This window comes from Drosophila melanogaster, chromosome X (assembly GCF_000001215.4).
Source record: "Drosophila melanogaster chromosome X".
Lineage (NCBI taxonomy): Eukaryota > Metazoa > Arthropoda > Insecta > Diptera > Drosophilidae > Drosophila > Drosophila melanogaster.
Genome location: NC_004354.4, coordinates 930,690 through 951,900, shown reverse-complemented (window position 1 = coordinate 951,900; position 21,211 = coordinate 930,690). Strand labels below are relative to the sequence as shown.

At 51.4% G+C, this 21,211-nt stretch overlaps 8 protein-coding genes across 14 annotated transcripts; 5 read left to right on the top strand and 3 right to left on the bottom strand.

The window, feature by feature from the left end:
• CG3690 (uncharacterized protein) lies at nucleotides 1-3,316 on the top strand. 2 transcript variants are annotated; one of them, NM_001297835.1, is made up of 8 exons: nucleotides 1-461; nucleotides 526-704; nucleotides 1,062-1,243; nucleotides 1,302-1,537; nucleotides 1,651-1,943; nucleotides 2,009-2,168; nucleotides 2,230-2,357; nucleotides 2,416-3,316. In NM_001297835.1, the coding sequence occupies exons 1-8, from the start codon at nucleotides 19-21 to the stop codon at nucleotides 2,469-2,471; spliced, it is 1,677 nt and encodes a 558-aa protein (NP_001284764.1). In that variant the 5' UTR covers nucleotides 1-18; the 3' UTR covers nucleotides 2,472-3,316. The 2 variants fall into 2 exon arrangements, with proteins under 2 accessions (NP_001284764.1, NP_569876.3); NM_130520.4 differs by having other exon boundaries at nucleotides 2,416-2,849.
• A 1,084-nt stretch (nucleotides 3,317-4,400) lies between these two features.
• CG3699 (uncharacterized protein) lies at nucleotides 4,401-5,239 on the top strand. Its single transcript, NM_130519.3, has one exon. The coding sequence runs from the start codon at nucleotides 4,417-4,419 to the stop codon at nucleotides 5,170-5,172; it is 756 nt and encodes a 251-aa protein (NP_569875.2). The 5' UTR covers nucleotides 4,401-4,416; the 3' UTR covers nucleotides 5,173-5,239.
• Nucleotides 5,240-6,127: 888 nt separating this feature from the next.
• On the top strand, nucleotides 6,128-9,427 carry CG3703 (uncharacterized protein). Its single transcript, NM_130518.3, has 3 exons — nucleotides 6,128-7,505; nucleotides 7,805-8,599; nucleotides 9,105-9,427. Exons 1-3 carry the CDS (start codon nucleotides 6,355-6,357, stop codon nucleotides 9,292-9,294), a joined length of 2,136 nt encoding a protein of 711 aa, NP_569874.1. The 5' UTR covers nucleotides 6,128-6,354; the 3' UTR covers nucleotides 9,295-9,427.
• mus81 lies at nucleotides 8,672-10,826 on the bottom strand. Its single transcript, NM_130517.3, has one exon. It carries the CDS (start codon nucleotides 10,705-10,707, stop codon nucleotides 9,427-9,429), a length of 1,281 nt encoding a protein of 426 aa, NP_569873.1. The 5' UTR covers nucleotides 10,708-10,826; the 3' UTR covers nucleotides 8,672-9,426.
• A 269-nt stretch (nucleotides 10,827-11,095) lies between these two features.
• CG3704 (uncharacterized protein) lies at nucleotides 11,096-12,731 on the top strand. Its single transcript, NM_130516.4, has 3 exons — nucleotides 11,096-11,749; nucleotides 11,815-12,168; nucleotides 12,225-12,731. Exons 1-3 carry the CDS (start codon nucleotides 11,168-11,170, stop codon nucleotides 12,435-12,437), a joined length of 1,149 nt encoding a protein of 382 aa, NP_569872.1. The 5' UTR covers nucleotides 11,096-11,167; the 3' UTR covers nucleotides 12,438-12,731.
• Nucleotides 12,477-19,435, bottom strand: CG32815 (uncharacterized protein). Of its 2 annotated transcripts, none has more exons than NM_001297834.1 (4): nucleotides 18,571-19,435; nucleotides 17,427-18,476; nucleotides 17,220-17,360; nucleotides 12,477-13,960 (listed from the first exon to the last, which is right to left on the bottom strand). In NM_001297834.1, exons 2-4 carry the CDS (start codon nucleotides 18,360-18,362, stop codon nucleotides 13,889-13,891), a joined length of 1,149 nt encoding a protein of 382 aa, NP_001284763.1. In that variant the 5' UTR covers nucleotides 18,363-18,476; nucleotides 18,571-19,435; the 3' UTR covers nucleotides 12,477-13,888. The 2 variants fall into 2 exon arrangements, with proteins under 2 accessions (NP_001284763.1, NP_726709.2); NM_166865.3 differs by having other exon boundaries at nucleotides 18,571-18,775.
• Nucleotides 14,079-16,669, bottom strand: TRAM. Of its 5 annotated transcripts, NM_001272186.1 has the most exons (3): nucleotides 16,442-16,475; nucleotides 16,192-16,320; nucleotides 14,079-15,571 (listed from the first exon to the last, which is right to left on the bottom strand). In NM_001272186.1, the coding sequence occupies exon 3, from the start codon at nucleotides 15,550-15,552 to the stop codon at nucleotides 14,446-14,448; it is 1,107 nt and encodes a 368-aa protein (NP_001259115.1). In that variant the 5' UTR covers nucleotides 15,553-15,571; nucleotides 16,192-16,320; nucleotides 16,442-16,475; the 3' UTR covers nucleotides 14,079-14,445. The 5 variants fall into 5 exon arrangements, with proteins under 5 accessions (NP_001259115.1, NP_726711.1, NP_726710.1 ...); NM_166867.2 differs by having other exon boundaries at nucleotides 16,063-16,669; NM_166866.2 differs by having other exon boundaries at nucleotides 16,192-16,475.
• CG3706 (uncharacterized protein) lies at nucleotides 19,426-20,970 on the top strand. The gene has a single exon (NM_144377.3). The coding sequence runs from the start codon at nucleotides 19,539-19,541 to the stop codon at nucleotides 20,871-20,873; it is 1,335 nt and encodes a 444-aa protein (NP_652634.1). The 5' UTR covers nucleotides 19,426-19,538; the 3' UTR covers nucleotides 20,874-20,970.
• The last annotated feature ends 241 nt before the right edge of the window (nucleotides 20,971-21,211 follow it).

Genomic DNA, 21,211 nt, shown 5'->3' with positions numbered 1-21,211 from the left:
ACCCAAACAATACGCACGATGAGCGAGCCCAGTGAATCCGGCGATCCCAAGCCTCACAAGACTGCCGAGCACCAAATTGGGGATCCTCCCCAAAAAGAGGCGGCAGCTGATTTCGAGGCAGCCATCGATGCCGCTGGCTTTGGAATGTTCAACATCCTCCTGCTGGTGGCCGCCGTGCCAGCGGCCATGGGCACCGTCTACGAGACCTCCACGATGTCCTACATCCTGCCCAGCGCCGAGTGTGATCTTAAGCTGAGCCTCCTGGACAAGGGCATCCTGAATGCCATTACCTATGCGGGCATGATCAGTTCGGCGGTGCTTTGGGGCTACTTGGCCGACATCAAGGGCAGAAGAAACCTCCTGATTGTGGGCTATGCCGCCGATACGATATGCGTTTTGGGCGGAGCACTCAGTCAAAGTAGGATCCAACTGATGGTTTTTAAATACCTTGGAGGCTTTTGGTAAGTAACTAACCTCTTCCCAGTTGCAAATGAGCCTACTGCAGCATCTGTGCTATTAATGCAGTATGAGTGGCCCCTTTGCCGTTCTTATGACCTATTTGACGGAACTCCATGGACGGAAGCATCGACAGCGTATCATGATGATGGTGGGCATCATGTTCTCAATTGCAACGCTAACGCTACCGGGACTGGCCATGCTGATATTGCCCGAGACGTGGAACATTCAGATCTGGACTTTGTCGTGTAAGTCCCGAGGGTATGTTACGTGTTTGGCTGTGTTATTGTCTTATTATCAGTGGTTGTGAGGAGTGATATGAAGATAGCAGATGATAATGCCGGAGGCCCCATCCCCCTTGGGAACAATCATCAAAAAATATATGAACTCCACGCGCCACTAACGCTACCTAAATACAGATACAGCTTAAAAGATTTTATTGAGAGCAAATACGAGTATAGCAGTAGTGTAGCAAGTTGATAACAAGAAGCTGTGATAACAGAAGCAAGTGATCTTAAGCAATTTAAGATTTAAGTATTAAATCAAGGCCCTAGTTAATCGATAGATCAAATAACTTTTCTAATTGCAACATCGAACCCTTTCAGTGACATCCTGGCAGTTTTTCGTCGCCGTCACCGCACTTCCCAGTCTTCTGAGCTTTGTGCTTTTCTTTTTCTTCCCGGAGAGTCCCAAGTTTCTCATGTCCAAGGGGCGCAACCGGGAAGCCCTGGATGCCTTCAAGTTCATGTATCACCTGAACTCGAGAAAACCCAAGGACTCGTTTCCAGTATGTATACTCAACTATGACGAAATATTTAATCATCAATGCATGTATTCTAAAACAGATCAAATTGCTGGCCAATGAAGTAATTGTTCCGGTAAAAAAGCACGCGAAGGATGAAACAATTCCGACTGAGCTTAAACTTCCGACGGAGTGCGTCGAAGTTCAGGATCCAGAGAATCAGGACTCGAAAAAGAGCTCCCTGCGTTCGGGCTTCACGCAGCTTCGTCCCCTTTTCACCAAACCCTACTTGGGCCTATCCCTTTGGGTGTATCTCCTCAACTTTTGCGTGCTCTTGGGGTAAGTTTACTAAATACAACGAAGATTCGTTTATATTGCAGCGATATAGGGCCTTGATCATGAAGTAATACTGTGATATTATTTTGGATTAATATATGTTGTATCGTTATTAGACAAAACACCATGCGATTGTGGCTGCCACAACTGTTTGCATCCATCAACGAGTACGAAAACTTGATGAGCGGAGAATCACAATCGACGAGCATCTGCAACATCTTGGAGTACAGTGTTAATCGCACCCAAAGCCAGCTGGAGGCAGTAACTCGGAATGATCCCACGGTCGAGTGCCATGTAATTATAACACCCTCCACCTACACCAACAATCTGATTGTGGCCGGTGCTGGCTTTGTGGCATACATGCTGGCTGGGTTCCTGGTAAACTTGGTTGGCGTCAAGCTTATAATGAGTAAGTACTGCCAATACCAATCGGTGGAACAAATGAATGGATTTGTAACCTTCCATAAACTTTAGCCAGTGGACTCCTCATAGCGGCCGGCTGTTCCATTGGGATGTACTGGTCCAGCTCAGCAGCATCCACGGTCGCACTTGCTTCGCTTTTTGTGACCATGGGCAGCATATCGGCCACATCAGTGATCAGCGCCTCAGTCAGCCTCTTTCCCACCTCACTCAGGTGCGTTTTTGATCACTTCGGCAATGTGATTCTGGAAATAACTGGTTTACAATCTCTTTAGGACGATGATTGTCTCGCTGGAAATGATGTTCGGCCGTCTGGGGTCTCTGTTGGGCAACATTTTCTTCCCGGCTTTGATGGGACTGGGCTGTGTGCCGCCGTTCCTCATGATCAGTGCATTCATGCTGGGTAAGTTTATCGAAGTCTTAGCCCAAATCGATTCTTATCCCTGTTTCTTGTTGCACAGCCGGGTGCTTTATGGCCGCATTCCTGCCGCTGAAGAACAAGGCTGCTCTCAAGTGAGCTCCTTTGGACTGAACCGCCAGAGGATTCCAGTTTGGTTCCATTCCACCGCTGTACATAGTGTATTTAACTTATTTCTTAGCTTCGTTGATTGCTAACGCGGAAAAAGCGTCCTTCGCCAGAAACCTTCATTTTCAACTCAAGTTAATCAATGCAATCTGCACGGCTATTAAAGTTGAGTTTCGTTTGCTACTATTTTCCATTTTCCTATTTTGTTTTTTTGTTTTTTTTTTGTTTTTGTTTTGTTTGTTGTGTCCTTCTTCTTTGGTTTAATTAAAAGTTAATTTATTTTAGATTGCAAGTTCCTAGGTTTAAGCAATTTGTATGCAATTTCGTTTCACTTGTCAATTACATGAATTCCTCTCCATCAATTTCCATAAACCGCTGTCACTTATCAATGCATCCTTGAGCTGGGACGAGGACTTCTGTTCTCCGTTTCGTTCCATTCCGTTTTCCGATGTCCTGCCACTGGCGTCAAAAGTGACTGCTGGCCAAGAAGCCAAGCAAGTAATTCAGGCGGGGATCGGTGGAATTGGCAGCCAGGACTTACCACGTTTGCCAGTACAACATTGTGGCACTCCACCCAGAACAAATTGAGTTGCGTCGAAGGACTTGAAAGTGCAGAGCAGTGTGGCTGGAGTATCCTTATTTCCTCGATGGAGATGAAGCCTCCGTTCGCATACAAGCCCGTACAATTTTATTGATTAAAATCATTAAGATCGCAAAACAAATCATTTCCATCTTAGCACTTAAAGAAATCTGAATCAAATACGCCAGTTTAGCTGGCGGAAATGATGAGCGTGGAAACAAGATTGGAGAAATAAAATGCATTTGCTGCCTCCTGCCTACATTGCTACGCTATTTTAATTAATTAATCCACTCAGTCATAGATTTTGAATAATTGCCGAGTCAGAGAGAATCGCTTAGCAAGGAAAACGATTAGTGCCAAATACACCATCAAAAGCACAGAACTTTTTGGGCCGAATCGTACACAAGTACAGTGTGACCTCGTCAACAAAACGCGGCCCTGGGTCGGCACGTCGACACGTCGACACGTCTTTAAGTGGATATAAATGAAGTGAGCAACGGGTCGCTCCTATCTTGACATTCTGTTCATTCACTCCCATTCATCTTGGCCAAATGGCGATTGGAGGTACTGGGCCTCCACTGTACCATAATCGCTCGCAATGTCCTCCAGCTGGAACCCCTGGCGTCTTATCTACGCGAGGAGGCGTTGATATACGAGTGCGCACTCAAGCCAAATGGAAATGCTAATTATCTGACAACGGAGGCGCTCAACTCGAAGTTCGGCGGCAGCGGTGGCGTTTTCGGAGGCCCGTCTTCTAGGAGATATGCCTTGATTTCGCTAATGCTTGAAATCAGACAAGACCCACGGAAAGTTTTAATTAAAAACTTTCGGCTCTGACTTTTAAAAACCCGAGTCGAGGCATCGCGGCTGCTAATGCGATGCTAGAGCATCGATAAAGACCCTCGGAGACCCAAGGTGAACCTCTACAGGTTGTTTTTCCGGAGAGAGCAACGAGCGATTCACGTCACGTCCGCACTGCGAAAAAATGCTTGGAGCTTTTCAGCGAATTCCAAAGTTAAAATAAAGCACAACTAGCTTTAAGAGAAGCCACTGATTATATGTAAATCATTGGAAATCGTAACTCAAATTATTATATAATTTACCTTTGCAAGGTCAAAAGCATCCACTTATATGTACATATGAACATATGTTTTTAATGAATTAACGAAATAGTAGCTTGCTAACAAGCAAATTATGCCATAAATTACAACCACTTTTTGGAAGGCGGAGTTGAGTTGCTTGCTTTTTCTTTTCCCAGATAATTTTTTGTGAAGTGCAGCACTAATCTTATCTGAGGCAGAAGAGAGCTCGCCCATAAATTCCGCCGCCAGGCTACTCCGACTCCAGTGTTTCAATATGAGTCTCAGCAACAAGGTGGTGATCGTGACGGGAGCTAGCAGCGGAATTGGTGCCGCCATCGCCCAAGTTCTTGCTCGCGAAGGTGCCACTTTGGCGCTGGTGGGTCGCAATGTGGCCAATCTGGAGGCCACGAAGAAGAGCCTGAAGGGCACGCAGGCAGAAATCGTGGTGGCCGATGTGACCAAGGATGCGGACGCGATTGTCCAGCAAACGTTGGCCAAGTTCGGACGCATCGACGTGCTTGTCAACAATGCCGGCATTCTGGGCAAGGGTGGCCTCATCGATCTGGACATCGAGGAATTCGACGCGGTGCTCAATACCAATCTGCGTGGTGTCATTCTGTTGACCAAGGCGGTGCTCCCGCACCTCCTGAAGACCAAGGGAGCCGTGGTCAACGTGAGCAGCTGTGCCGGCATTCGTCCCTTCGCCGGAGCACTGAGCTATGGAGTTTCGAAGGCCGCCCTCGATCAGTTCACCAAGATTGTGGCCCTCGAAATGGCGCCTCAGGGTGTGCGCGTGAACTCGGTGAATCCCGGCTTCGTGGTGACCAACATCCATCGGAACATTGGCATCGTCGACGAGGAGTACAACGGAATGCTCCAGCGGGCCATCAATTCGCATCCCATGGGCCGTGTAGGCGACGTCACCGAAGTGGCCGAGGCAGTGGCCTTTTTGGCCAGCTCCAAGGCAAGTTTCACCACCGGCGCCCTCTTCCCCATCGATGGTGGCAAGCACAATCTGACGCCTCGTTAAGCGTGTTCCCCGTAATTACGTTTCCTCCATCCTTTTTTTTTTCAATAAATAAGTAGTAACCACAATGAACCAAAAATGTGTTTTTACCACATCGAAATAGGAAAAGTTGGTTAAACAGAACAGAATTAAGCTGAATTAAATCATCTAACGCGGCCAGATGGCATGTAGAATACACATATGTAAGTACAAAACAGCATTTCTGGGTATCGTATCATTCGTCTTGTTTGCGGGGGTGACCCCAAAACGACCGCCATGGTTGCTGTGTCAGACACTCAACAGACTTATCAGGCCCATCATCAGCCGGTAGTTGATAAGATGCCTTGTCAGCGTCAGGAGACGCAGAACCACAGAACCGATTGCTGCGGTTTAATCTCCGCCAGCTTCTTATCACGAAGCACTCAAAGATAACTGCGGATTCCGCTGTTTATTTGCAGGTGGCAGGGGGTAACCGCGTGTTCCCCGATGCGGTCAACGCTTTATGTGCTGGTAATGTAGGTCATAATGGACATTGATTCATGAGTCCACGCCCCTCAAATACGGTAAACAGTTTGGGAAATTAGGACAACTTTGGGACTAACATCTAGGGGACAATTGAGGTGAGAAGCTCCTCAGCTCAGCCTAAGGATGCAAACCGAAAAGCTTTTACGCCGGTTAAGTACACAGCTTTTGGAAGCATAAGCCATGGCAGGATCTATTGGTGGCTTTTAATAAAAACTCTAAATAACCGAATGTAAGCTTAATGTGAGCTTTTTTTATTAAGTAGTCTTGAATAGAACGAATATCCTGCAGAAACTTTTACCATTTAAAATGTTACTTGCAATGCTTTCCCAGTTAGCAAAGGCAATAACCTAACGAATTTCGTTAGCGATAGCTTAAAGCTACACTTTCATCCCCAAACGACAGGGAAACCCCACTGAGAAAAGCCCCCAATGTTCTGAACTTTCGGAGAAATTGTCAGTGCGTCAGAAACCGTGGCCGCGCGCTCGTCGTTTTATCCACACATCCCCCTGGCACACAAACTTCTCGAAACAAACAGCGAAAGAGCAGGAGAGAGCAAGGGAGCTGGGCCAGCTGGCACAGAAAGCGGAACAAGCCATCGATTGATTTTTCTCGAGCGTAGGAAACACAAAAACAGTGGAAACAAACGACGCTGGGTAAGGCAATCCCCTGCAGCATTTCCATATGGAAATGAAAATGGCAGAGGCCCAGGAAACCAAGGACTCTTGCTCGACGATCGAAGGCCAGCTGCCAGCTGGACCTGTTCGTGCTGAAGATGAGGAGGAAGAAGTGGAGGTCGAACAAGAGCAGCAGGAGCTGCTAAGCGAACGGTGGTCGCCGTTGGGAGCCAACTACGATGACGCGAATAGCGCCAGTTCTGGCGTGGATTGCGAACTAGAACCAGGACTGGAAAAGTCAGAAGCGCGACGTGGAAGCACTGGCAGCGAACTGGCCCGTCTGCGAAGCATAGAGGAGGAGCAGGAGCTTCTGACAAGTTCTCTGCTGGCTTTGACCTCCCACTTTGCTCACGTCCAGCTTAGAGTCCGCCAAATCGTGGAGGCGCCAGCGGAGGAGCGGGATCAACTTTTACGCGACCTCGAGGACTTCGCCTTCCAAGGAATTCCAGACGCAGTCCAGTCCAAGGAATCCCATCCAGATAAGCCCGCAAGCGATGGTGAAAAGGACCATGGTCCTGATAGCCAGCTCATCCAACAACTGAAGTCCCAGCTGACTGAGCTGGAACAAATAGCCTACGAGGCTGGCGAACCTGGCATCCTGCCGCAGCACGTATTGCTCGAGAAGCAAAAGTTTATCCTGGACGAGCTGCGCGCCAAGCTCAATCTCCAGGTAGAGCAGCACGAACTGCCGGCCCTTAGCACGGAACAACTGCGCCACCAGGTCGACAATGCCATCGGCGAGTTTGTGGGCCCTCTGAAGATGAAGGAGCAACTGGTGGCCCAACTGAAGACGCAGATAACTGACTTGGAGCGCTTCATTGCCTTCCTTCAGTGCGATGCCATTGAGGGATCCGTTGGGGATCGACTGAAGCTTCTATCCGGTGCGTACAACAGCTACGCTGCAAAGCAGACAGCACGGAGTTCACAGGCAAGTTACGTTGCCACAAACGCTCCAGCTACGACAGCTACTACCCCGCCATCCTCGGGATTGGGTGCCCATTCTTCCGGCGAGAGCTTGCACAGCAAGGCACATGGCTTGCTGGACAAGGCTTCGGTCCTCATGCAAATGTTCGCCAGCACGCATCTGGTGAAACCACGAACTCACGACGAATTCCAGCAAAATTCGCTGAAGAAGACGCACAAGGGCAACCACTGGGGGTAAGATCCATTTTCTCACGGCCCAATTACTAGCATTCGATATACATTTTAGATAAGACTTTGAGACCTTTACTAATAGCTTTGCGTAAAAGAGAATCTTTTAGGCTTAGATCGAAATGGATTTTAGCCAAGGAGATACCCCCACTTATTAACCCGCCACAAATAATCACCTAAATGTTTCCATTTCCAAAAGTATTAATGTTATTTAAAGATAAACTTAAGATTTTAAGTTTGGAAATCGTAAGCACCAACACCAAAGTAAAGAACACCAACCTGACTTGATCATTCACCCAATTTAGGGATCTACGTGCCCAGCTTGAGGTGGACATCCAGGAAGTAGCTGCACTGGCCGCCACTTTGAGCTGCGACCGCGAGAAGTTGGCCAACATCAAGAGAGCTTTGCGCAAACAGCAACAACAGGCGGAGTCAACCGAATTCTCCGACACTGGCAATCCGGTTATTAACTCACAAAACGGAGCACTGACCCTGCCGCCTCGTTGCCGGCGAGCAGTGCCAACTGGTCACGAACTGGCTCCATATGCGTCCGGGGGCGCCATATCCTCCGACTCCGACGAAGACATTAGCTACTCCAACTTCGAGTGGGAAAAGGAGAGCAAGAGCCGGCGGACGACGCATGCACGCGGTGATTCCATTGCCACTATTGGCAGGGAATTGACTACGGTTGTGCGGAAGAACTTTGCCCGCACATTGCAGCAGCTTATACAACACGGACTTCGCATACCAGCGGAATCGGCTGCCTCCAGTTTGATGGTTCCCTTCATGAGGTGCCTGCACCCTGGGCCTCCGGTAGTGCCGCCCGCCGTCGGAGGAGACTCGCAGTTCCTCGGCTTGGGCAGGGCCATGCACGCCTGGGAACTAGTACTAGCCTATTATAGGTTGAAACACGGCGAGGAGTACAACAACACGCCTGCCAGAAAGTTGTCGCAGAGCTTCCAGCTGGACATCGTGGACGCGCAGGCTGTGACCGCCAAGCAAAGTTTGCTCAGCGCCGTGGGCATGATTCTGGCAATGCATCGTCCATACAAACGGAGTAACAACGCGCACTTTAAAGCCTTCGTCTGCGCCGGACTCAAGTGAGTTATTTACATGGGCTAAACGCTGGGAAATCGAAGGAATGTTAGTTAAGATGAATTTACAAGCCGCATAACTTTGCAATACCATATTATTTACAGGTGCATAGTTTGAAGCACTAGCCTTTTACATCTTCAAATCTTCATTTTATAGTTATTTTCCTGGCAAAGAGGAATCTTAAAGAGCAAGAGACACACAAACTTTTTATAATTACAAGTGTCCAAAATCAAAATATTCTTACTGCAATTATCAGCAATTCTGCGGTAATGTCAATTCTCTACTGTCTTAAACTTTTTTATCAATGAATTGCTTAATCGATTTTTTGCTTTAACATGTAAATATAAATATGTAAATATTAATATATTTAGCTAGGTGCAGGTAGCTTTTGACTTTGCAGTCTGCCGAATTAATTTAAGCATAAGGCTAACAGGGACGCGGGGATAGACCTTTACCTTGGCTTTTATCACACTTCTTTCATTCGAAATGCTTTTCTCTTCCTTCAAACAGTTCCCATTTGCTGGTGGAGTGGCTGAACCTGATCCTCAGCTGCCATGAACTGGTGGACACGTACTACTCAGCAGACAGCTACGTGGCCCGCACCGGATTCCGCGACTCACTGCGCTCCATCGATGCTCTTTCTCGATTTGACTTCGACCTGCCGGTGGACCTGGCCATCCGGCACTTCCGCAACATCTAAGGGCGGCTGACTTGTACATTTTTTGGCTTAGACTAGATCACACTATTCAATGTCCAACGTATTCTCTCTCTCACTTATGTATAAACTCGTGTATATAACCTTAGATATGTCCCATAAAATCAATTGCTAATCCTAACGAAAGTGCGTGCTGTAGAATTCGTGTAGGCACTGGCTGATCTTGTCGCCCAGTGGACGTTCCAGGGGTCCACACGGGATGCTGGCGAGGAGTAGCCTGGCCTGCTTTTGGTCTGCACACTCCGCGTATGCGTCCAGCAGCCAGCGTGGAGTGGGGTATCTTTCCACAATAGCCATGGCGCGTTCGAGGGAAAGGGAATGCAGCTGTAGCAACTGTTGCACGAAAACCTCGCGCACTGTGAGCTGGGCATTCTTTGCGGAATCCTCATATAGGGCCCGAAACTTGAGCAACCCCAGGTCGGAATGCGTGAGCAGGCAGGTGGATTGGTCGATGGCGCCGCGATCCACGCTGTGCAACTTCTTGCCGGCGAATATCTGGCCAAGGGTGCGACTCATTCCGGCCAAATAGCTCATGGATCGGTAATGATTCGCCGTGCGCACCACTCGGACACCAGTTTGAACTTTGGCATTAGTCAGAGCCTGCTGCAAGGAGTCCAGTGGAAGGCCCAGCTGCTCGTTATCGCCATAGTCCTCGACCAGGTAGATGATGTGCTGCAGGCCGCAGTGCTGCAGCCTGTGCTTCTGTTCGTGGAAGCGACCATCCCGAATACTCGATGCCAGGTCGTCCATCCTCTTGCGCTCCACAATGTAGGGTAAAACCAGTTCATTGCCCTCTTGATCCTGGGCCACCCAAAGGAAATCGCCGATTGTCAGGCGACGCACTTCATGACGGGCTCCCAAGGACTCCAAGTAGCTCCTCGTCTGGTCCAGAACTCTCTTGTTTTTGCCACTGGTTTCCTGAGTATCCACCAAAAGGAGTAACTGGAATTGACCTGGTTTCATTCGCACGACGCGCTCCCGCTCTTCAAGGGCTGCCAGCTCCGCCAGATCTTTTTTGGTTAGCTTCCTGGGCCTGTCGCATTTATTCTGGCGTTTCTGGTGTTCCAGCTGCTTCTCCTGAACCTTGCGTACTACCGCCTGGACCTGCTGCTCGTAGCGCTCCTGAACCACGGCCTCCTGTGGCAGCAATTGGAGGCCTCTGTGATGGCGAAGTTCCTCGTCGATTAGCTGGCAGAGGGTGCCCCCAAAGCCGCGCAGAATGGAACAGTCTCGTCCGCTGGCCAATGGCAGAGGGTAGCTTTTTAGGGACTCCAACGCCTGGCGCAGGCTAAACTGGGACTTCTGTTCTCGGCGCTCCGCTTCGCGCAGCCAGCGCTCCAGCCAACGGGTGAACAATGGATTCGGCTCCCGCAAGAGCACTTCCAGTCGGGTCTCCATTGCTTCACAACTTTTATTATGTAAAACAATGCCAAATAATAAAACTAATGCACGGCAAATAAACGCGCTTCAATTGCCGGCTTCTGGTGGTGGCATTTTTATTACTGTACAACTAGTTTAAAGCTTATTATGGCTTTCGATATATACGGTATGTTCTAAACTCTTCGGTATTTTTTTTTGATTTGTTTTTTTGGCGGGCAAGCAAAAACTGAACTGGCAAAACTGAAGATGTGTGATTCCACGAAGGCTGCTGCGATTAAGGGAGTGTGTTAACTATGTAATGGCCGACATGTTTCCACGCAGGATAAAAAGCAGCAACAACAGCTGATGTTTGTTGGTATCTGAAGCGAATTCAGGCGGCGCAAAGAGCACACTTTCCATAGGACGGTCACACTGCCTCTGCACGCTTGTTTTTGCGCCTCCTGTTTTTGTTTTGATTCTTAGTGAAGCCGTGAGAGAAATGGCAGAGGGAGTGGAGAGCATCAAGCTGGAGGCGCTGTCGCTGAGCGAGGGAATCCGGGAGTCGCCCGTGTGCATACTGGTGCTGGGAATGGCCGGCAGCGGGAAGACCACGTTCACACAGAAGCTCATCCAGCACGCCCAGGAGAAGTTCAATCCGTACGTGGTCAACCTGGATCCGGCGTGCAGGGAAGTACCGTACGCGGCGCACGTGGACATACGGGACACGGTCAACTACCGGGAGGTGATGAAGCAGTACCAACTGGGTCCCAACGGTGGCATTGTGACCGCGCTCAATATGTTCACCACCAAAATGGCACAGTTTGCGGAGCTAGTGCGTCGCGCTGGCGAGCGCGGACACAAGTGGTGTGTGATCGACACGCCCGGACAGATCGAGGTGTTTAACTGGTCGGCTTCCGGGAGCATCATAACCGAGGGACTGGCCACCATGTTTCCCACCATTGTGGTCTATGTAATGGATGTGGAGCGCAGTGCTTGCCCTACCACCTTCATGTCCAACATGCTGTACGCCTGCTCCATCCTGTACAAGACCCGTTTGCCCTTCCTTGTGGCGCTGAACAAGGTAACGACTTTCCCGGCAACCCAGATATCCAGATGTATAGAAAACTTCTTTTCCGCTTCAAACAGATCGACCTAAAGGACTGCGGATTTGTGATGGATTGGATGACAGACTTCGAGGCCTTCCAGGAGGCCCAGGAGGAGGAGCACAGCTTCGTGAGCAACCTCACGCGCACCATGTCGCTCACCCTGGACACCTTCTACGAGAATCTAAGAACGTGCGGCGTCTCGGCCAAGACAGGCGTAGGCTTCACCCAGCTACTGACGAAGATTCTCGAAAGCGTGGACGAGTACGAGACGGACTACAAGCCTGTTTACGAAAAGAAGCGCCAAGAGCGACTGGCGGAGAGTGCGACGGGTCCAAAGCCAGTGGATCATGTGGAAGAGGACGGCCATGCCGTTCCCCTGGGATTGTCGCTTCAGGTAGGAACAGTTCCTCGGCTATTTGTGCACCCACTGCAGGGTCTTAACTATTTCAGGACCCACCGCCGCACACTGGAAACAGCATTTTCCTAATGGCACCTAGTCTGGTGCCCGAGTCGGCGGAAATCGAAGACGAGGAGGAGATGGAGGAGGACGCGAAGGGCACCGCCGAAGAACAAAACTTCCACAGCTTCGTGCAGAACCACCTGACTGCCCAGCAGAGCAAGCGGGACAAACTGCAGCAGGAACAGGAACAGGCTCAGCCGTAAATGGGCGGATTGTGATCCTCGATGGCTATGGATTTCGTGATTTCGAGTTTTCATTTTTATTATTTACTTTAACAAGCAAAAACATTCAATATAGTGTGTGTTCGTCACTTGCACCTCCGATATTTGGTTTGTATATATGGACTTAGTTTAGCTTTGCAAATTAGTGATAACATATACATATGGAGGATATATCCCGCTCGTAAATGTAAATGCAAGCCTCATACTTTGCGTAACTTACTCTGTATATATATATATGTATGCAGATAAATATATATATATTTACATTTATGCTGTATGTATCATGTGTGGTGTGTACTGCGTTGAGCAAATAAATTGTGTGTCGCGTGTGTTGGCTGCTGCGCCCGATATCTTACGCTTTATAGTTGCTTCTCTGGATTTGGTTGTCTCGTTATTGGCTGCCGCTTTAAATATTACGCTTACAAAAATACAGATCATCTCAAATACTTGTCAATGCCTCACAGTTATACACAGTTTATATAGACGAACAGTAGTCCCCCGCTACGGTTTCTCACCGCCCTACTGCTCACTGCCCAACTGTCCCATCTGAATCGAATCGAATCGAATCGCCAAGCGTTTTGGGCCAAGACGGACTTGCATCCCCATCCCCATCCCCGCCTGCCTGTGCTGCAAATTAGGTGTAGTCGCTTGCAAAAAAATATTCATATCTCTGGACGTTTCATTTGATTTGAGTGCGTTTTCCGAGGGCTGTGCCTCGGTGCTTTTGTGCCTCGGTGCTCCCTTTTCCGCGATGCGTCCACCAATTGGTTTCAGAGCAGCAGGAACAGCAGACACAAAAGGTGGATTGTGTTTAAAAAGCTCGGTTAGTTTGGAAAGTACTTCGGATGAGATCGAACATTGTCACATCTTCGTGCCGAGAGCCCAGCTATTGGTGGTGCACGGAGGGGCTCAGTGGCCAGCGTGGACACCACCACATCCCTCGCACGTCAAGTTATCAAGCTAGCTCTTGCATTTATGCATATTTATAAGTAACGGGTATCTTGGGGATCACACACACACACATACACACACACTATCAGCACACACACGCACACAGTTTTGTAAGGATGGGTGATTGGTAAGAGGGGGGGGACAGTGCGGGGTGAAGACAAGCATTGGAAAAATTTGGGGATAGCTAAACAGTAGTTTCAGAAACAGTCTTCTTCGTGCTTGGATTACTCTTTGCTCCGCCTTCCGCCTGCCTCATGGCCAGAAGCGGAGGGGAAATTTGGGGATCGGGATCGGGATTAGCATACTGGATCAGCTGGCGTGGAGCCATCTCAGCAGGTCCAGGTGTCTGGGTAATCGTGTGTGTCTCAAACGGATGGGCGAAGTGGGCGATGGCCCAGCCAGCGACTTTGGATCGCTCAAGCAGGCCGGAAATCAAAAGCTGGAACCGAGGGCGAACAGGGAATCATCTGAACGAGCTCCAATTAGTCGTCGTCCGACAGGTTGGTGGTGGTCAGCAGGGTGGCGTTGTCCTCGGCGCCCTGTTCCTCGATGTCCTGCAAGAGAGAAAAGTTATTCAGGCTTCGGATCACCATATGGATCACCTTGGGGTAATCACCAGGACAATGGGAAGTTGCAGGAGAAGGAGGAGGAGCAATTGAAAACACGCAGTGTGGGCTTTGCTTTTCTCTTTTGTTGTATTTGTTTCTTTTTTCATTTTTTTTTTTTGTATGTATAAAAATAAAAAAAATTTGTTTTAAAAATGACGTAAACTTAAATGAAACAAAACATTTAGGCTAAGAAATAGTTCGTTCTTTTGTGTGTCGAGGAAGTAAATGCAGCAGAAATGTTGCAGTGGTAGTTTTGAGCTAACGAGATTACATCAAACAGGGAGCCAAGTAGCCAGTGTTCAGTGGTCAGTGGCAAGTGTCCACCAATCCAACCTGGGCTCCTGTCCATGGTGCTGCTCTCTCTATCTCTCATTCGTTTTGAATTGGAAGTGTGCGGAAGATTTTGTTGCTCTGCTCGGCCGGGACGGCTCTCACTTGAGCTTCTGCTTGATGGGACTGGGCGAGGTCTGGTCCGCCTCAGGCAGGTCGCTCTCCTTCTTGCGCTTCACCTTGTCCTTGGGCGTCTTGGCTGGCTTTTTGGTCTGCAGCGCCAGCTTGGCCTCCCGCTTGGCCTCCTTCTTGGCCTCGCGCTTGGCGCGCAGCTGCTCCGTGATGAAGGAGAAGACCAGGTAGCCCTGCAGGGCGATCAGGCCGCCCAAGGCCAGCAGGGATCGCACACCCCCGATGCCGTAGTACAGCGTGAGCACACCGATCACGGACGTAGCGAAGCGGATCAGGAAAAAGACGGCATTGTTCACCACCCGCAGCTTGGCCAGTCGCTCCTCGCGGTCGAACACGCCGATCAGCTGGAAGACGTGCGACAGCAGCTCGCTGAAGTAGTGCAGCGTGAGCAGCACGAGGGCCAGGCGCTGGAAGCTAAGCGTGTAGGCCAGGACGATCAGGGTGAAGCCGCTGATCGAGTGCACGATCTTGGGCTGCTGCTCCTCCTTGGTCTTGATCTTCTGGAAGTAGAGCTCCGGCAGCATGTGTAGGTAGTAGGCCAGCTGCACCACAAAGTAGAACTTGTGCAGAAAGCTCATGGGATGGTCGGGGAAGCCCTCCCACAGCTGGGCCACCTGTCCGAGGTAGCCCTCCTTCAGCAGCACGTGGGCGCCCCAGACGAAGGAGAGCAGGTAGAAGGCCACCAGTTGGCCGGACTCGTTGAAGCGGGCCAGCTTGAACTTGGACAGGTGTAGTTTTTTGCTGATCTTGTCCAGCACGAACTCCTGGATGATCGCGTGCATGATTATGCAGGTCAGCGTGTAGAAGAATATCGCGCAGTAATCCTTGATGCCGGCGATGTAGGTGTATGGCTTGCCATATGGCTGCTCCCGGCTGGGGTCCTCACCGCTGACGTTGTGGTGCAGGGATATGAACGCGCTGGCGAACGCCGCCGTCGACTCGTTCATCAGGCCGACCACGAAGACCATGGCTACGCAGGAGATGATGTCCGCGTGGTTCTGGATCACAAACTCGTGGCTCAGGATAGGCGGGTTCTTGTTGCTGGTCTTGCGACCGAGTCCCGGTTTAATGGCCATTGCTCTGGTTCAGGGGTTTCTGAAATGGTTTATGAGTTGGTTATTCAAGATCTGCTGGCTGTTCGCCTTTCCCTGCGTGACTTCCTGCCCTTGTTGTTGCGGGGGAGCATCTGTAGTAGCCTCGCATATGTGACACGTCGCCCTTTCAGCTTGGCCGTCTGTTGCATCGGTTGAATGATGCCGTCGATGCTGCCCGGAGTGGCTTTTAGCAACGAACACCAACTGAGTAGCAGTGCGCTCCAATGGTGCTACTCCGCATCCCGGCTCCAATCTGCCAGCCACAAGTGCCCACAAGTGCGGTCCGGCACAACTGATACCTGCGCGCTCGCCTGGCATATTCCGCGCCTCTGCCCACTTTCCATGAATGGGAACCTGTGCACACAGCTGCCGAATGGTGTCGTGCTCGGGCGAATACCCTTTGAGCGCCTCCTGGCGCTCCGAGGAGTGACTACTTTGGTCAAGATGCTCCCCAACAGCAAACACACATTTTGCCTTGTTGGCACTGCTCACCGACGCTCGCACACACACGCACGCACACGGCTGCGCGCTCCCACTCACTCACACACACGCACGCACACTGGGAGACTCCAAGCGACACGCTGGCAAAACTGTTGTTGCACGCTTGCCATTTTTACTCACAGGATTTTCGCCAATCTTCCGGCCAACTGGTGACTTGCAGCGTGATTTTGCTGACGTAGACGTTGCCTTGCGTTCCGTTCCGTTGCGTTGCGTCTGGCACACACTGGCGGCTCCGATTCGGGTTGTGATCTGGAACTGAATCTGAATCTCAATCGGCACAATCGACGCAAACTGAAGTATCTGCTCTGGGCGCTCTGCCTCTGCCGCTGCCTGCGCCGCTGCTGCTGTCGACTGCGCTACTGGTGCTCACCTGTGTGCCGCCTGCGCGTGTGTGTGTGTGTGTGTGCGTGTTTACACCAGGGATGGCACATCGCGCACTTCTCACTTTTTGTTTGCTTGCACTTTTCACTGTGAAGCCGATTTGTTGGCCGAACTATTTATTCTTGTCACACTCAGCTTGCAAATTTCGAAGGTATTTTTCGCTGGTTCCAATTTGTGGTTTGCCCAGCCCTGGCTAAAGTGCCACGCACTCTCTCTGCGCGACTGCCGTCTTGCTCGCACCCGCGCCGACGCCGTCTCTGCTGTGGTGGTTTTGGTATTTTTTGGTCCTTGTTGCCATGGCGATCTTCGTGCGATGATTTTCCGCACTGCCATCGCTCACGACCAGGGCTGCAGTTCGATTTGGCGCCAAATATATTTTTATTCAAAGTTTTGGTTCTTTATACACAATTATTCAAGATTTGCACTATTTTCACACTTCACTTAACAGCTTAAAGGTAAACAAAAGACCGCACCACCTCTTTCACTGTGCTACACGAACAGCGCGCAGCTCGAATTAGTCGATTATGTTTGGAGCTCGATGCAGTGCAGGTGGAACACCTTGGAACACCTAGCCATGCAGACTTAATGCTAGGATTCGTGATTCAATCGCGATGCCGAACAACAACAACAAAAACAACTACAACGGCAGGAGAACGGGCTCAAGGACGCGCTACCACCCACGCACCCGCTCACGCGCCGCTCACCAAGCGAACACCCAACCTCCCACTTCCGGTTCGTTGGTCAAGCCAAATGCACAGTATACTCACATTGCGATTCCGCTTGCGGACGGAGGACACAATGGTGCGCTTGTTGCGTGCCACCAGGCAGACCGTGATGATCAAAATCACTCCGATGAGGGCGAAGCCCAGCAGAGCGGGCAGCAGCACGCTATCCTCGTCCTTGTAGCCCTGCAATGGGAGTAATGGGAGTTAGTGGCGGCCAACAGGGCAGCTAAGTTGTGGCGTGCGACTTACGCTCCATTGGAAGTACGTCGATGGATCGATGTAGGCCCAGTGCGTCTTTATCCAGGCACCGTTGCTCTTTTGCCCTCCGCCCTCCGATTGCGATTCCGATTCCAATTTCGATTGCGACTCGTGCTCCGTGCCCGCCTGTACCTGCAGCCTGGAGTTTTGGCCTCCTCCGGCCTGGATCTGCGGCCCCTGGACTTTGGCCAGCACTGGCGGCATTATGGGCTTCTTGGCGGCGGACTTGAGTAGGGGCACCTGGATGATGCGGGTGGTGATCGTGGTCGCCGGCGGAGGCGGCGGCGGGGCCGGGTACCTCGGAGTGGTCACCGGCGGCTCCCTGGTTGTCGTAGTGGTGGTGCTTGTGCTTGTGGGGGCTGGAGCGGTTGTCGTCGTCGTTGTGGTGGAGGTGCTGCTGCTGCTGCTGGAACTGGTGGCCACGATGTTGGGGCCAGTGGTGGTGCTCCTGGTGGTGCTAGCACTCGGATTGGTTTTGTTCACCCGAATTACGAACTGCTCAATGCCATTCCGGTTCACAATTTTCACATTCCGGCCCACGTTCTGCTGCAGAAAGGGCGATCCTGTGGGCAGTATGGAGGAAGTGCCAGCCGAATCTCCACCGCCTGGCTGCGGACTGTGGATCAGGGCCGCCTTGGTCTTCAAGAACCATTCTGCGGGGTTCGGCAGACATTCGGCGGACACAAGGAAGGGTATGAGCACGGCGCCAATGATCACGGTGCACACGAAGATCAAGCCCAAGTAGGCGAAGAAGGATCGCCGGCGTCGCTGGCCCTTGGCCTTGACGGAGGCGGTGGAGGAGGCTCCCCCGCCGGCGGAGCCCGATCGTCCCGAGCCCGAGAGCTTGCCCTCGATGCGGAAGTCGTCGTTCTGGGGCAGAATCGTGTACTGCAAGCTGTTCTCCCCGTGCCTGATGGTCTTGTACATCTTGTCCTGTTCTTCGTATGCGCTTGGGATGCTTCCGCGGCTGCCTCGATCCTCTGGAGCTTTCTTCCCTGGACCTGACTGGTTCACCTGGCTGCTCAGAGCCTCAGATGGGCCCTGGTCCAAAAGAGTTTGGTTATTCGAGTCACAACTGCCTCCACTTCCGCGACCCCCCCCCCCCCCCTCCTCCAACACTTTTCCCAGTTGTTACCTTTGCGACAGCAAATCCTCAATGTTCACTCTTGCGGGCTGCAGACCTGGTAGCTGCGTATCCTCTGTCCTCGAAGCTCCTGCCAATCGAATGTGGCTTTCTCGGCCTCAACGGAAGGTGCTGTGCGTTCTGTTGGAGTCCTTGGGGAATATTGTTTTTGTCCTGTTCCTGTTCCTGCTGCTGATGCTGATGCTCCTTGCGCACTAAATTTTATGTTTTTATTGATTAGGCGCTTGTTGTTTTCCGGCGCAGGCGCGATTTCCGAGTGTTGGCAAGTGCTCTTCGCGTCCCTTAAGGACATTTTCTAGTGTTGGCAATGGGAGTCTGGCACTTGAAGCACTTGAATCGAATTCTAACGGCTAGGTTTCAGCACTCCAGCTAGTTTTCACATCCATCGACTTGGAAAATCTCTCTTTTGGCGAGATTGTCAGCTCCAGAGCCCCACTACATCCAGTCGGGTCACATCCAAGTACCCACGAACACATTTGCTGAAGCACTCGGTCTATGCAATTTTTTATCTTGGCCAATCGTTGTGGAACTTCTACGCAAGCAGACTTTGCACCAGAAGATAGCCTGCACCACGGCTATCTGGAGCTGGCTATCGGCCGCTCCTGGCGACGATGACGATGACGAGTCCAGCTAATGTATCAATCAGAAATCGCGAGCGCAGACAGATCCAGATTTAGCGAGCTAGTCATGCATCGCCGCAAAGCCCGTCGATTCCGACCCGATAAGCCCAGTCCGAGGAGGTGGGGCCGAAAAGTGGGTTTAGACGGTGGCGGCTTATCGAGTGGCGATAAGCGGGACACAAGACCCACTTCCCCACACATTGTCCAGTGCAGGCCTCGCAGTCGCGTCCAATTGGCCAAGCCGTTCGGTAACGGAGCATTTTTGACGAGGATCGACATTCCGCGGAACTCCAAAGAGGATTTAATTTTGAACAGATTTTGAGCATCTTGGGACACAACATGATCGCAGCGCTCGGGCTGATCTTCGGCATTCTAACGGCCTTGGTGGTCGTGGCACTTAAGCTACTGGGCCTGAAGCCGCCACTAATCTTCGGCAAGTACCCACTGAAAGGCATCTTTTACCGGGTGAAGTTCTGGATCGCCCTGCTTGTCCTTCGCCGCCTGAGGTACCGCATCTACCGTCGGAACGAGGAGCTGCTCGGCTCCGAGGAGCACCTGGCCAAGGTCGACAGGCCGCAGCAGCTCAGCAACGACCCGAAGAGCTATGACGTGGTCAGCTTCATGGCGGCCAACAAGGAGGGCCAGAAACTAATGGTCACCTTGGAGCGAAGGAGGCGCGGAGTCCTCAAGGCGGCACTGTACCTGTGGCTTCCCGAAAGCGGCCTGTTCAGTTCGCCGAATCTGCCCGATATGGTATACTTCACCACCGCGGATGGAGCGGAGAGCAACGCGTTCCAGGGTGGAGGCTTCCACGTCTACCAGGAGGCATCTATGCGTGTGTGGCGGCTCAAGTACTCCGGACTGCTGAAAACTCAAGGGCCGGACGTGCAGGACGTAGCCGTGGACTTGGACCTCCGTTTCGAAAGCTCCTCCGCTGAGCACTTCGACTACAACAGAGATCTGAGCAGCGCCCTGATAGCCGACTCCATAGCCAGAGAGGCCTGGAACGAAAAGTTCTACAGCCTGCTGCGCAGCGTCAACCACATCGTAGAGAAGCGCACCCACTACGAACAGAACGGAGAACTGGCCGGCCAGGTCACGCTCGATGGCAAGGAGCTGGCGCTGAAAATGGTGGGCTTCCGGGACCACAGCTTCGGCACCGAGCGCTGCCTAAGCTCCATCAACCGGTACGTGTACTTTGCCCTCTTTATGGACGATGGCAGCAGCATGGTGGTGGGCAGCCTCAGTCAGCCGTCCTTCTTCCTGTCCTCCCTGAAGGTGGGCTACGTGTGCAGCCCCGAGCGGCAGTATCAGCCGCTGACCGGGAGCAACTTCGAGCTGTACTCGTACGGCGAAAAGGGAACGCCGCCGCAGCACCAGAATTTCATTGTGCGCACCGAGGAGCGGGAGTACCTCGTGCAAATCCAGGTGGAGGCCTCCGCGCTGCGCTACGTCGGCGGCGACTGGGAGTCTAAGGTGTTCAACCAGTTTGTGGCCTGCACGGTCAACGGAGTTCCCGGCCAGGGCCACGCCGAGTTCCTGTACCGCCACAAGGGCGGCAGGCCGGAGGATATATCGTCCGGGGACCCCGGCTGGTACCAGGACATCAAGCGCTTCGAGAGAAGCCTCTCGTTGCTGGAAGAGGAGGGCCAGGACGAAGACTTCATCTTCTAGGACGCCGACGAATTGTTTTTGTTTTCAGTTTAAGATAGCATGTAAAAGTATGGGGGAGACCCATCCTATCAAAATAAAGAGATTTTGTTTGAATGACATTCGAGATTCTGAAGTCATTGGCCGCGCTGATGTCATCGGTAAGTCCAAACTAATTCAGTTAACCAACAATCCAACAGCAATATCCACTGGAGGCCATCCGGTGCAGCTGCAATCTGGTGGACTCGGGTCGATGAGGAAGATTACCGAATCGCTGGTGGAGGAATTGGACCCCCCGTGAGGATTAGTCGCCCATAAATTAGCATGCGACAGACGAACGGATTAGATTGGACAGCTACTTC

What these genes read in the sequence shown, in the direction of transcription:
- CG3690 (NM_001297835.1), top strand. Translation starts at nt 19, where the DNA reads ATGAGCGAGCCCAGTGAATCCGGCGATCCCAAGCCTCACAAGACTGCC. An exon ending in AAATACCTTGGAGGCTTTTG is followed by an intron (nt 462 to 525) that starts GTAAGTAACTAA and finishes CTATTAATGCAG; the next exon opens with TATGAGTGGCCCCTTTGCCG. An exon ending in CTCTTTCCCACCTCACTCAG is followed by an intron (nt 2,169 to 2,229) that starts GTGCGTTTTTGA and finishes CAATCTCTTTAG; the next exon opens with GACGATGATTGTCTCGCTGG.
- CG3699 (NM_130519.3), top strand. Translation starts at nt 4,417, where the DNA reads ATGAGTCTCAGCAACAAGGTGGTGATCGTGACGGGAGCTAGCAGCGGA.
- CG3703 (NM_130518.3), top strand. Translation starts at nt 6,355, where the DNA reads ATGGAAATGAAAATGGCAGAGGCCCAGGAAACCAAGGACTCTTGCTCG. An exon ending in CACAAGGGCAACCACTGGGG is followed by an intron (nt 7,506 to 7,804) that starts GTAAGATCCATT and finishes CACCCAATTTAG; the next exon opens with GGATCTACGTGCCCAGCTTG. An exon ending in TTCGTCTGCGCCGGACTCAA is followed by an intron (nt 8,600 to 9,104) that starts GTGAGTTATTTA and finishes TCCTTCAAACAG; the next exon opens with TTCCCATTTGCTGGTGGAGT.
- mus81 (NM_130517.3), bottom strand. Translation starts at nt 10,707, where the DNA reads ATGGAGACCCGACTGGAAGTGCTCTTGCGGGAGCCGAATCCATTGTTC.
- CG3704 (NM_130516.4), top strand. Translation starts at nt 11,168, where the DNA reads ATGGCAGAGGGAGTGGAGAGCATCAAGCTGGAGGCGCTGTCGCTGAGC. An exon ending in TCCTTGTGGCGCTGAACAAG is followed by an intron (nt 11,750 to 11,814) that starts GTAACGACTTTC and finishes CGCTTCAAACAG; the next exon opens with ATCGACCTAAAGGACTGCGG. An exon ending in CCCTGGGATTGTCGCTTCAG is followed by an intron (nt 12,169 to 12,224) that starts GTAGGAACAGTT and finishes TAACTATTTCAG; the next exon opens with GACCCACCGCCGCACACTGG.
- TRAM (NM_166867.2), bottom strand. Translation starts at nt 15,552, where the DNA reads ATGGCCATTAAACCGGGACTCGGTCGCAAGACCAGCAACAAGAACCCG.
- CG32815 (NM_001297834.1), bottom strand. Translation starts at nt 18,362, where the DNA reads ATGTACAAGACCATCAGGCACGGGGAGAACAGCTTGCAGTACACGATT. An exon ending in CGACGTACTTCCAATGGAGC is followed by an intron (nt 17,361 to 17,426) that starts GTAAGTCGCACG and finishes CTCCCATTGCAG; the next exon opens with GGCTACAAGGACGAGGATAG. An exon ending in TCCGCAAGCGGAATCGCAAT is followed by an intron (nt 13,961 to 17,219) that starts GTGAGTATACTG and finishes TCTCTCTTGCAG; the next exon opens with GACATCGAGGAACAGGGCGC.
- CG3706 (NM_144377.3), top strand. Translation starts at nt 19,539, where the DNA reads ATGATCGCAGCGCTCGGGCTGATCTTCGGCATTCTAACGGCCTTGGTG.